Below are 13,206 nucleotides of genomic sequence, written 5' to 3'. Positions count from 1 at the left end.
CATTGATTAAAGTAATCATGGCTGACTGTGAATACTACATTTCTACAATGGCATCAGAAACTGAAAACTATTGATTTTAAATGATGCTGCATCCACGCCACTAGGTGTCAGTGTAAGTCCAAGATGACACAAAGACAAAAGTTACTAAGTGCACCTTTAAATTTTTTATTTATTTTTTTTTAAACAATGTACTTCTGGCAACCTACAGTAAAAACACATTTTTCATTATTACATTTTTACAGCTGGAAAAAACTATCCAGTAACATGATGTACAACATTGTATATGTTTATTTGAAAATGATTTATATAAGTGAGAATGATTTGGGAAGAAGGTCAAAACTAAGATCAAAAGCAGTATTGCTGATTCTTCTCAGTATTCCTAATACTGAACACAACTTCACAATGAGCATGAAAATTAGGATAGGTCATGTAACTACTGTGTATTCAAAGCCAGCTTTCAAATAAAGTCAGTTAATGGCTACAAAGGCATTAGGTAACTGTATAACCAAAACCGTATCTCATATCGCACCAGTTCCAAAAGTGGGGTAGCTCATTGGCCTTCCCAAAAACTAAGCTCACACCTACATGAATCTTCTCATTTTAAATCAAGCAGTGTATTACATTTCAGTCCATGGTTATTTACAAAGCTCTGCTTATTCTACTTTTGTATTTATTAACTGGCCAATAGTTTCTAGATATGTAAATGTATACATAAGCTTATAATATGAATTATAAGCATGAAACATAAACATCTCAGTTGTTGAAAGGAAAAGCAGATTTTGAATGTTATATTAAAAAACATTATGTATGGTGTTTAGAGGGGGAATGTGTATTCACTTTGCAAAATTTAATTCAAACAAACAGATGCAAGGAACTCAATTTTTTTTAATGACCTTATTTTATTTAATTACTGGGTGCTGGATTTTTGATACAAGATTTAGCTCATTTGATGCCAACTTTTGATATGGTGGTTTCATTACAACTAGGGTGACCAGATGAACATGGCAAAAAATCAGGACATACAAGTGAATCGAGTGCTCTTATTATAGTACTTAATGTGTTGTTTGTGGTTGACACCATATAAAAACTGCAGCAAAATCAATCTGAACATTTTTACCAGACAAAAACTAGACCAAACTGCAAAGGGTTGTGGAACATTTTGGTGAGGTTTTAAAATAATCAACATAAAAAAATAAAAGTTTATAAAACAAGGCCAGATTACAATATTTGTGAAACGTTTTGTTTACTTTTTCTTATTAATAATAATAATAATAATAATATATAAAAAGGTTTTAGGAAATCGAGGTTAGAATGTCCCGCACTTCTATTAATTTTAATACTGGAAGTGATCTTTGAAAATCCATAAGCTAATACAATTCACTATGGTCATAAATCTATATTTGGTATTTAAGTGTTTTCGACTGAATTAACATTTTTAATTTTCCCATCTAGGCCTTTATCAATACAGTTCAGTATCTACATAATACAGAAACTACTGTATAACTTAACACTCGGCATCTGTTAGGTAAATCTGCAGCCACAATAGTTTGAGGTCTTCTGATAATAAGTAGCCAAGACTTTTCTAAAAATGTTTGCCTATTTGTTCAGACAGTCATGCAGCAATAAGCAACAATAGGTTTTGGAGCATAGCTTTCTTAATCTGTTCTAAAAACCAGTCAGAACCACATGCTTAGCTCTCTGTTGCCATAGCAAAGCAATAGGGTTACAGGAAAAAGTGTTGCTGAGTCACATTGACCTACCGGGCTTTAGTATTTGCACACTAATAGCATGTTGCTTTTAAATCAGCCTACTTCAGTATAATCTGAACTAATCTGCTGTATCAAATGTGCTGACAAATCTACAAAAAGATTTACAAAGAGAAAAATCAACCAGGTAAAGGTCTTATGTGGAAAATAATATTTAATAGGCAGGTAATGTGAGTGAAGAACAACTAAGGCATTTTTTCCCCTAAAAACTTTAATTTAGCTGATGAAAATATTTAACGCACTAGACAAGCCATTTCTATAAGGCAGTGGAATGACAGATTTCCCCTAATTGGTAATGCGCTTGTTTTCGCTCTGGATCCATCTTCTGTTCATGGTAGTTGAGCAGGTAAAACTCTTTAGTGATCATCGGTAGGGTCTTTCCTTTAGTTTCTGGTAGAACCAACTGAATATACAAAGCAGATAGGAGGCATACAGCCCCAAATGGCACAAAGCAATACTGTCCTAGACCACTCTGCAAAAACACACACAGAGAACATGCATCAGACTTGCACCAAGTACAATTCTTCAATTATGTAAGTAAGTTCCACTGCATCTTTGTCTAAAGGTGAATTTAAACTGGCAGCGATTTGCAGATAACAAAGTGACCAGAAGTCCGTAATTTTCCATGAGCGTTGGTAATTTCAGGTGACGTAACTACCAGTGACCGTTGGACAGTCAACATCGTGAGGAAGAAGAACAGAGTTTAACTTTGTACAGATTATTATTGTCACAAAGTGGCAACTACTGTACCAATGGGCATGAAGACAGAGAACATCTGCCTTCATGCATTTGGATACTGAGGCTAAGTAGGAAGACCTAGCAATCAACTTGGAGACCTCTAGCTATTTAATCACTGTCAGTGTGAATGCAAATTAAGTATTTGGGCAGACATACCAGCTATAAGGTAACCTAGCCAAATTCAAAGAAAATAAAAAAGTTTAGGTAGCTCTGTTTTAACAATCAAAGATAATTACTTTCCCTGCTGAAAAAACAGACTAAGCTGGTTGGTTTGTCTTAGCTGGTTTAGCTGGGAAGCCAGCAGGCCTTTTAACCCTTTAAGCTTTGAGGGTGTTTTTAAAGATTTCCTGTTCAGTGTACATAACCAAAATTAAAGGCGTATAACTTGAGGAAAAAAAAAAAAAAAAACAAGGAGGGCCTGGTGTTTGGTATCACTGTAAAGAAAACTTTTCAAAAAAATTAAACGATATAGATTATGATTAATTCTGAGACTCACGCCATCTCCTGGAGACCACATGTAACAGTCACCAATCACATGTCTCTCTGCCCAAATATGGATGATTTTTCAGCAACCTGAACCCAGTCTGACTGATTTAACTTTTCATGATGCTACATCATATCCAATGACGTCATCTGATCCAGGAAAGCTAACTTGTTTTCAGCCATATTGCAAAATGCTAGATAGCCAGATGCTGTGTGCACATTGTGCTTCTTTTCAATTATGTATTGTAATCTATTCATAAAATTAGTTTATGTGTGGGCTTGTTTGAAAGATAATTGCCTCCTCTAAGTAATGGTATGTGCTATTGTATGTTCTGTTTCTTTTTTGTGAAGTTATAAGCGAAAAAGCGGCATATGAGCAACAGTTGTTCACATGAAACATGTATGTCAAAGACATATACTGAGCTATTACTCATGATATTGTTTTTTGTGAGTAAAAACAAAAAGGTTGATTGTATTCTATTCTTTAAGAGCTTTCCAACAACATATCACACATGGCTATCTGATGAGATTGATGTTTTTACTGATTACAATAATCTGTACAGTGCAAACATTTTCATAAATTATCAAAACAGAATACTTCTGATTTGTTTGCAAATTTAAAAGCACACTTGTATAGTTTTGGTCATAATGCCTATATGCATTGTAAAATAGAGTTTCTAAGCTTTCAAATGATACCTATTGTGTGTTGGTCAAGACTGTATTTATTAATATTTTGACAATTATTTGTTTTTCTTGCGGGCCAAAAGGGTGAAATATATTATGTCCTCACCACAAGAAATGGGAAGATCATCCCAATAGTGAAGAGGTTCAGCCACATTAAAGAACCAGCAATCATGTAGGCAGCAGGACGTGCTGTCTGGTTAAAAATCTCCGTAGGGAGGATTACAGTCACCCCAGCTACATAATAAAACAACAATATGAAGCAATATGGTAATGGTCACGTTATCTCTTAATATGACAATCTGAGTTTTCACAAATGTGGTAGTACAACAGAATGTTGTGGTACAACATGATTCACCTGGTCCCATGCCAAAGCTGAGAATATAGGTGAAGACACAAGCCATGCTCAAGTAGGGCATCCAGTGAATGATATTCTTTTGGAAGAAAGGGAAAATTGAAACACAACAGTTATTTCATTGTTTTAGCAACAGATTTAAACTATATGATAATTAGTGAAGTAAAACTCTCAGTCTGGCTTGCATTTCACAAAAATGATAACCTTATTGTAATCTTACAGCAATAAACCAGTCATAGTTTAACAATGATTACATAACTTCAGTTGAACACTGTGATTGAAGTTTGACATTATTACATGTCCTATCTGGGTTTAGACATTACGTGTGTCCACTCATAGGTCAACAGGTCTTCCAGAGAATACATTTGAAATGCAGATTATAGTTTTTCAGCATGCACTGTCCAATACATTCTTCCATATTAGCTTGCATGTGTGTTTGCATGCATGTGTACTGGTCTTGTAAAAGTGATCAATACATACCTCAAGCGAAAGAGCCACAGTAAAGACTATAGCCCATCCTGTCATGAGAACATAGCCGCCCATTAACATCAGCTTCCTACCGATCCTTTCAATCAACAAGTTCTGAATACACCCACAGACACACAGACTTTTAGTTCTAGCAGAAAAACACCTTTCATCGATCAGTGAGCTGTACTGAACTAACTAATACGTGTAGTCATGTCACCCAAAACAAAAATTACTCTGCTTTAAAAAAAGAAATAGGTCAAACTATTAAATGGGGTGACCTAAGTCCTCCAAAGAAATGTTGTTTTGGCTCAGCAGACTAAAACACTTCTAACATTTTCATGTCATTCTGTAATTAACTCACTCACAGTGGACTGCAAGTGGATCAAGGGATTGCCTTGTTCTGGGACAGTTATATATTTGGGAACGGATTATTTGAACACTCACACACAGAATGCAGGCGGTGAATTCACACATGCCAGTACCAATGGTCACATACGGGATCATTCCGGCAGAAATACCTGCTTCTTGGAATACATACGATGCATAGAAGTAAATCTGAGGAATAAGAGAACATTTTTTTGCTTAATCTTTAGAAATTCTGAGAGCGCAAAACACACATTAACACACCTGCACTAAAGCTTTGGATGAAATCCTTTTGATCTATTTTTAGTTTTGTAAGAATTGTTGGGTACAACAAGAGAACATTTTCCAAAGCTTCTTGCAGGGTACTCACTCAGTCAATCACTGTTTCAGTTCCTACATGAATGTATAGAAATATAATTTTTTAACACATTGTTGAACACTTTTTTTAAATACTAAGCAGGTGACAATTAATTTCAGTCCATTTCTCGAATGACTTTAAAGGAATATTTCGGGTTCAAAACAAGTTAAGCTGAATCGACAACATTTGTGGCATAATAAAGCAAAAGTTTGGAGAGGCACTTACAGTGGAAGTGAGTGGGGCCAATCCGTAAACTCACGTTAAAATACTCACTGTTTCAAAAGTACAGCCACAAGACATCAACGATATGTGTCAACATGATTTTTGTGTAATAAAATCACTTACTAACCCTTTCTGTGTAAAGTTATAGGCAATTTTACAACTTCGTTGCCATGATGATGTAATGTCAACAAACCCTGAAATGACTTTAAAAATGATGATTTAAACAACTTTACAGCTCAAATAATACATGACTTTTAACAGAAGAATTAGTGCTTTTATAAAATTATAAGCTTCACATTTCTGCCCTTAAACCCTCAAAATATTAGCCCCATTCACTTCCACTTTAAGTGCCTCTGTGTAGCTTTGATTTTTGCTTCTTTTTTCTTTTTTTTTAAAGAAAAGGAGGGACGAGTCTAAATGTATTTTTGTAATAATCAACATTATGCCACAAATGTTGTGTATTGAGTTTGTATTGAACCCGGAATATTCCTTTAAATTAATATCACAGGACATGGAAGTCACCCTTGGAATATGTAAGGTAGATGTTATTACATTACAACACAAACTGGGACTGTAGGTGTAAAACTTCTAAACTATGCAAACTTCACAGTTTGTGTCAATCATTTGCTTGTGATTTTTTACCTCATAGAAACATGAAATGTATGCATCAAACCTGCAACATAAGCACTCATTCTCATGAACTGTGTGTATTTTCTTTGATTAACAGTCAATTTATGGAGTAATTCAATGCAGAGTCTGTTACAAAATCAAGGTTTCTTCCTGTGCTCATTGTGTGATCTGGATCACCGGTGTCAAACTCATCCAATCATTATAGGCATCTTGTCGTGTTTTCACCCCTTGCTCCCTTCTGGGACACTTACATTTCCAATTAAGAAGCAGTGATATGATGGCACAGGATTGGGCTGAGGCAGGGTCTCACCGAATCATTGCCACACAGTTGCATGGCACTGCTCAGGACTGCCACAGAAATGAGCTGCCAGCGAAGGCTGCGGTCAGTAAGAAGTTCCCATGGCTGTTTGGCTCGTTCTCCCTTGGTTTCATCCTGTTCCTGCAGAATTTCGTCCAGCTCTTCTCTCTGCACATCACAGCCACGTAGACGCCGCAGTGCTATGGGAGAGACTTTCACTTAACAATGTAGGATATATAGGTTGTTGACATGTCCCACATTGTGACATGCTATACTCCATCTAAAATTATTAAAAGTTGAAAAATGGAGATTAAAAATGGTACAAAACTAAAATATACACTTCCCCTTATACATTCATAATTGTTAACCTAAAATCCTAATCATAAAAGTTCATGGACATGTTATACATCAACTACCAATAATCATTTATACGCTTTTAATGCAGAAATATCAGAAATGAGAATGGTGAATTGTGTATTATGGTTTATATGGTGTATTAATGTACATATAATGTAGTTGTATTTTATTGCAAAGCAACAGTAGTGAGCCTGTTTACATGCACACCAATACGTGGATAACTCCCAAAAATCAGCTAATTTAAAAGATCTGACAAAGCAAGAAAACCATGTTTACAAGAGATTTGAAATAATCAAATTATTCTCTGCTTTTGACGTCAAACCATGAAGAGTCATGCACAGAACACTTGCGCAGACTGGATAAGCCAGTAAGAACACCGGTAAAGGTGTTCACATGCAACGTAATATCAGGGTAATGGTCTAAAATCATATAAAGAAAGCTGTTTAATGCATTTACATGACCACACATGCTGTCGGCTTATTAAGCATAATCGGTGTAAGAACGTGCATGTAAACGCGCTCAGTTTGCTCTCAATAACTCTATACATTGTATTGAAGAGGCAACTCCAGGCAATATCCTTGACAGCTTGGTTACCCCAAACCCATTATGTCAACACTGGTGGTAAACTAGAAAAGCTTATGTTTTTCATTTTTATTTTTGGAAAGAAAATACAGAATAACTGTACCAATGCTTAGAAACTAACTCAGACTCTCGTACCCTGCAAGCAGGCCTCTTTATCCCAACAGTCAATGAGGAGGTAGCGGGGACTCTCTGGAAACCAGGGCAAGGTGAGGAGTTGAATAAAGCCTGGGATAGCATTACTGGCCAATAAGTATTGCCAACATGGCTCATTACCTAACAGCTCCCTTAAGAAAAACATTCAGTATATCAGTATATCAGAGTCATTTGATTCAAATACTTTATGTCTAGAAATTCAGGAACAAAAATTTTAAACACCATCAGGTTATACAATATGTAAATCAGTTTGAATATGGTTAATATGTATAAAAAGGACATTTCATAACATTAAGTTATTGTTTATGCCCATTAAAAGCAATGGCAAAATGCTCTCAAGCCACCTTCGAACAGCATGTCAGACAAATTTAACCCAGATTAATCAACACTGTGGATGTTATCAAATTAGTTGTGATGGCTGCTGAACCCATTTTATTCTACTGCACACCTGTATTCAGTGATTGAAAGACCAAATGCACAGTAGAGATGGCTTTCACATCACATTAGCCAATGGTGTTACATTACTCACTTATACGTTGCTTCATTAGTACTGTATCACATGTATTGTATGTGTATTAGACATACCTCAAACCTACCACCTGTCCCAACACCACACCAAATGAGGTGAAGACAGCTGAGGAGAGGGACACAGCACCTCTTAAGTGCTTTGGAGCACTCTCACCAAAATACATGGGCTGTACATTCATACTAATGCCTGCATATAAACAGAGAACATGGTCTCTAGTCATATCAAGAACAAACTACCAAAATGTATAAAATGTAATGGAATTGATGAAAAATGTCTGTGAACTATGTGTTTTGCTTCTGAGGAGCCATTCATAAGACCACTAAGCTGGAATTTAATAGTATTCTGAAAAATAAAAAAAATAAAATCGAAAGCATAGATTCCATTTAAAACACATTTGCTGCAATTTGATAATACACCGTATATACCTGCATTTATGCCAACCAGAAATCTGGACATGATAATCATCTCAAAAGACTTGGCAGTTCGGCTCAGCAATGCTAGTAGTGAACTTGACATTAAGAAAATATTGTTCAGCAACATAGTCTTCTTCCTGGAGGACAAGAATATAACAGGGAAAACTATAAAGAAGCATTACTACATCAGTATAAGAACTGCTGTCTTTCTAAATTAGGAATAAGCCTGATTCAACCAATCCTAATTTAAAGTACCCCAAACAAAAAATCTTATATTTAAATGTTACTGAGAACAATAGTAGATTACCAATAGCTAATATTACCATCATAAAAACATGACTGAACAAAACAGAGATGGAGAAAGTGATTATACTATACCTCCCGAAACGGATAGACATTGGCCCTGCTACCAAGGCCCCAATAAAACCGCCCAATGAGAAGATGGAAACTATAAAAGTCCATATCAGTGTTATCTCATAAACCTCTAACTGCATTCCCCATCGTTCCAGAAATGTCTCATTGAGGAAGTTTTGAATGTACTAAAAGAATGGACACAGAACATACACTTTTAATGAGCCTTGAAGGTGAAAATATACAGATATACAATCGACCAAGAATTTTGCATACAAAACAGAAAAACAATTGCATGTGCACTTTCTCTTAGACATAAACCCAATAAATTAGTGTCTTCCTTACAACAGTCGGTGCATTCATTATGGCCAGGTTGTATCCATATTGAAGTGTTCCTCCAATAGCTGTGGATGTCACCATTAATGCCAGAGTGCGTGTATGGCCCTGCTCAGACAAATCAATGATGTCAAAGGTGCACTCAGTAACTTTTGTCTTTGTGTCATCTTGGACTTACACTGACACCTAGCGGCTTGGATGTGGCATAATTAAAATCAATAGTTTTCAGTTTCAGATGCCATTGTAGAAATTTAATATTCACAGTCAGCCATGATTACTTTTTTTATTATTATTTTTATTATTATTATCATCCCCTTTTGGAATGCCCAATTCCCACTACTTACTAGGTCCTCGTGGTGGCACGGTTACTCACCTCAATCCGGGTGGCGGAGGACAAGTCTCAGTTGCCTCTGCTTCTGAGACATCAATCCGCACATCTTATCACATGGCTCGCTGTGCATGACACCGTGGAGACTCCGCATGTGGAGGCTCATGGTACTCTCCGCAATCCACACACAACTTACCACACGCCCCATTGAGAGCGAGACCACTAATCGTGAACACGAGGAGGTTACCCCATGTGACTCTACCCTCCCTAGCAACCGGGCCAATTTGGTTGCTTAGGAGACCTGGCTGGAGTCACTCAGCACACCCTGGATTCGAACTCGTGACTATAGGGGTGGTAGTCAGCGTCAATACTCGCTGAGCTACCCAGGCCCCCCCAGCCATGAGTACTTTAATCAATGAGTGAAAGTGTCAAATAACAGGACGGTTACTGAGATTAAGCGAGTAGTATTCGGCTGGTCATGTGATTTTAACATGGCAGCCCCCATGTGCGGACCCTCTCCATGTAGAATAAAACAGCTTTTATAATGTTACTGATATGACTGGAATCTTCATTTGAATGTGAGTGGTCATGATTTCCTACATATATTGTAAAATTACAATTCATGTATTTAGGAGTTAAACTTTTTTAATGAAGAAAAAATTACTGAGTGCACCTTTAACATTCATGTTATGGTTAACATACATGTAATGCACTTTTAGGCAGGGTTGGGGAGTAACGGAATACATGTAACTGGATTATGTATTTAAAATACAAAATATAAGTAACTGTATTCCACTACAGTTACAATTTTAATCATTGGTAATTAGAATACAGTTACATTCAAAAAGTATTTTGATTACTGAAGAGATTACTTTGCATTTTATTGTCATTTGATTCATTAAATATTTAGTCCTTTCAGATGGAAAACATTTATACATATAAATGATGCGATCCAAAGTGCATTTGAACAGCAGTGAAACACTTTCTTATGATGTGTTACATTCATACGAGCAGACAGAGTATAAAGTTAAAGGTCAGAGAGGTCATTTTACCTTGCTTACTTTGATAAATGTGCTTTTAGTGTGCTGAGCTAGTGACATTTCAATTAATCATGTATAATTTAAAAGATATATGTATTTTTTTTATGTATTTTTTTAAATGTCAATAAAGAAATGTTTTATAGCTCGAGTTCTCTTCAATTAAAAAACAAACCAAAAATTAGACCAACAGAAAATAACTTATGTACAGTCAGCAAACATACTTCTCCAATTATAACAAGAGAAAGTAATCATGCTTACCTTATCCTTTGAAGTTTTTCTTATTTCCTCTTTGCATGTGCCCATACTGCCTCAAGAAAAATACTTGTTGAAAGGTTTAAATAGAATAAAGAGAGTAAGGAGCTATCAGGCTTTGGTGCACGTCATGAACTGAGATATTGATTGAAGGATGCAGAAAGGCACGAGTCCTCCTCATACAGGTAATAACTTTATCATTGAAATCGGTCAAGCACGACCCTCACAGTGTGTAACTGACCACCCGCTGACTGGATAAAACAATGCTGAAACAGACTGAAAAGTCAGTCTACTCAGTCTGGTTTTCTTGCACTTTTCCTCCGAAATTCATATCCGCTTTCATTCAAAAAATAAGTAAAGCTTACAAAAATATTATTTCCACCTAACCTAAAACTGCGTGCACTGGTCGGAACTTATAGGATCTACTGTGCAATGGAAACGTGTTTATGGTGATTTTATATTACTAACCAACTTGGGTTTGCTAAATCTTAACAGAATCGAAATGTTAAACAGTTATGAAATATTGTTAATCATCTGAGCTTGCTTCACACGTCAAAACTGTGCGAGCCTGTACTGTAATTATGACTCGGCAACTGCAGTGACAAGCTAAATCACATGCATATGCAAATCAAGGGGCGTGTCTTGCGCTAAGTTGGTACATAATGTTTTTGAAAGGCATGTGAGACAGATATTTAACATTAGGCATGCAGACTATGCAGACCTTATTCACTTTAACGCCATATTCGATTCTGACGTGAATAAAAACGAGGCTGTGAGGGATAAACTTAGTCTTTTCAATGGCATGCACTGTAAATATCTGAATAAAGCTACTAGATCACATCTCGATTTCCACAAGTCTTGTTTCATTGTGGTTATTGACAACTGAAAAGTATAGGATAGATGTTATTTTTTTCAATGTTTCATCAGCGGAAGGATCCAAAACACTTTACAGTACAACACACTGAATAGACGGTAGACTCGTCCATCCTTTTCTTAAAAAAATGAAGAAAAAAATAAAAGAAATAAAGAAGCAAAAAACGAGGTTACAGTGAGGAACTTACAATGGAAGTGAATGGGGCCAATTTTTTTAGGGTTTAAATGCAGAAATGTGAAGCTCATAGATTTTTTAAAGCACTTTCATTAATTATTCTGTTATAATGTATTATTTGAGCTGTTAAGTTATTTATATTGTCGTTTTAAGGTTTTAGTGTTTACACTGTTTCGGCAACAAAGTTGTAAAATTGGATATAACTACACAGAAACAGTATTAGTGATTTTATAGCACTAAAATCATGTTAACATGCATATTGTTTACGTCTTGGGGCTATACTTTTGAAACAGTGAGTATTTTAACATTTACTGATTGGCCCCATTCACTTCCATTGAAACTGTCTCACTGTAACCCAGATTTATTTTTTTTGTATTTTATTTTTTTTTTTACCAAGTCAAAATTACAAATGTTGGTGGTAATCAAGATTATGCCACAAATGATGTCGATTAAGCTTAAATTATATTGCACAATACAAAAAGTGGTATCCTTCTACATACAGTATAGTTATTCAGTTAGTCATATATCACTTAATTCTTTATCTTACATAAAATGCAATAGCAGTAGGATATAGCCTACTTTTTTTTTTTTTTTTAATATCTCATCTGGTGGGTTTTTCTTGGCATGTTTCATCTAACTCAAATAGCCTTCTTGAAACATGAAATAATGTATTATTACTCTCGCACACTGCTATCTTAATTTAAAGTTCCAGATCACATTGTCAAATTCTAGACTGTCCCCAGACCAGGCCCTGCATTACCTGGTCACTCCTCTAAATGCAAATGAAATTTAAAATAATAATGAGCTTACCTGTTCATTCCACTAGGGGGCAACATAATGTTATCACACATTTTGCATTCTTGACTCCCATTATGCAATTGCAGAAGTGGTGAAGGAAGTGGGTAGTGTGTATGTATATACACACTAAATTAGAAAAAAAAAAAACTGAAAGAAAACTGTTGTGTCACAGTGGCCTATTTTCACAACTCCTGTGTTGTCTTAACTAAATTTGGCCTTCAGTATAATCTAATCTTGTGGAAATATTTTTAACCAGGAAAGAATATACCAGTGGGAGTGGTTCGGAAACAAACACACCATGTCATGCACGTGAAGGAAAACCTGAGCCAGAATAGAAATAGACAGGGAGAAATTAAAAAAAGGTGGCCAGTAAAGTGTAATCTACCAGCTCCACCAGTTCTAAAGAAACAACTGACCAAAAGCCTGAAAATAAACGTGAAAAATTATCATACTCATTCTTCAAACACACTTCTTTTGGAAAACAGATAATACTTGGTTTCAAAGGCAACAGATGGAATTGTGTGCACTTTCTGTTCAAAGTAATCAATTGTAAAAGCGAAGACAGGGTGGAATTATGGTCAGTACATTTAATATGAATGAACGCATGTATTTATATATCACTGACAACGTCAATACAGGTCATAGTTCACAATAATA

The 13,206-nt window shown here is 35.7% G+C and overlaps 1 protein-coding gene and 1 pseudogene across 1 annotated transcript; one reads left to right on the top strand and one right to left on the bottom strand.

The window, feature by feature from the left end:
• The window catches only part of LOC127446102 (sodium- and chloride-dependent GABA transporter 2-like), a 498,776-nt pseudogene that overhangs the window by 312,729 nt on the left and 172,841 nt on the right, over positions 1–13,206 (top strand).
• Positions 146–10,833, bottom strand: slc2a11a (solute carrier family 2 member 11a). Its single transcript, XM_051706756.1, has 12 exons — positions 10,710–10,833; positions 9,093–9,191; positions 8,775–8,935; positions 8,409–8,533; positions 8,040–8,169; positions 7,437–7,585; positions 6,375–6,562; positions 4,936–5,046; positions 4,504–4,605; positions 4,027–4,102; positions 3,778–3,905; positions 146–2,238 (listed from the first exon to the last, which is right to left on the bottom strand). The coding sequence occupies exons 1-12, from the start codon at positions 10,752–10,754 to the stop codon at positions 2,023–2,025; spliced, it is 1,530 nt and encodes a 509-aa protein (XP_051562716.1). The 5' UTR covers positions 10,755–10,833; the 3' UTR covers positions 146–2,022.

This window comes from Myxocyprinus asiaticus, chromosome 9 (genome assembly GCF_019703515.2).
Source record: "Myxocyprinus asiaticus isolate MX2 ecotype Aquarium Trade chromosome 9, UBuf_Myxa_2, whole genome shotgun sequence".
In the NCBI taxonomy this organism is placed as follows: Eukaryota; Metazoa; Chordata; class Actinopteri; order Cypriniformes; family Catostomidae; genus Myxocyprinus; species Myxocyprinus asiaticus.
This window is presented reverse-complemented; position numbering and strand designations above follow the sequence as displayed.

Coding starts and splice junctions, on each gene's coding strand:
- slc2a11a (XM_051706756.1), bottom strand. CDS start 10,754: ATGGGCACATGCAAAGAGGAAATAAGAAAAACTTCAAAGGATAAG. Junction 8,170..8,408: donor TCTGGTTGGCATAAATGCAG/GTATATACGGTG, acceptor GTTTATATGCAG/GCATTAGTATGAATGTACAG. Junction 3,906..4,026: donor CAGCTTTGGCATGGGACCAG/GTGAATCATGTT, acceptor TTTATTATGTAG/CTGGGGTGACTGTAATCCTC.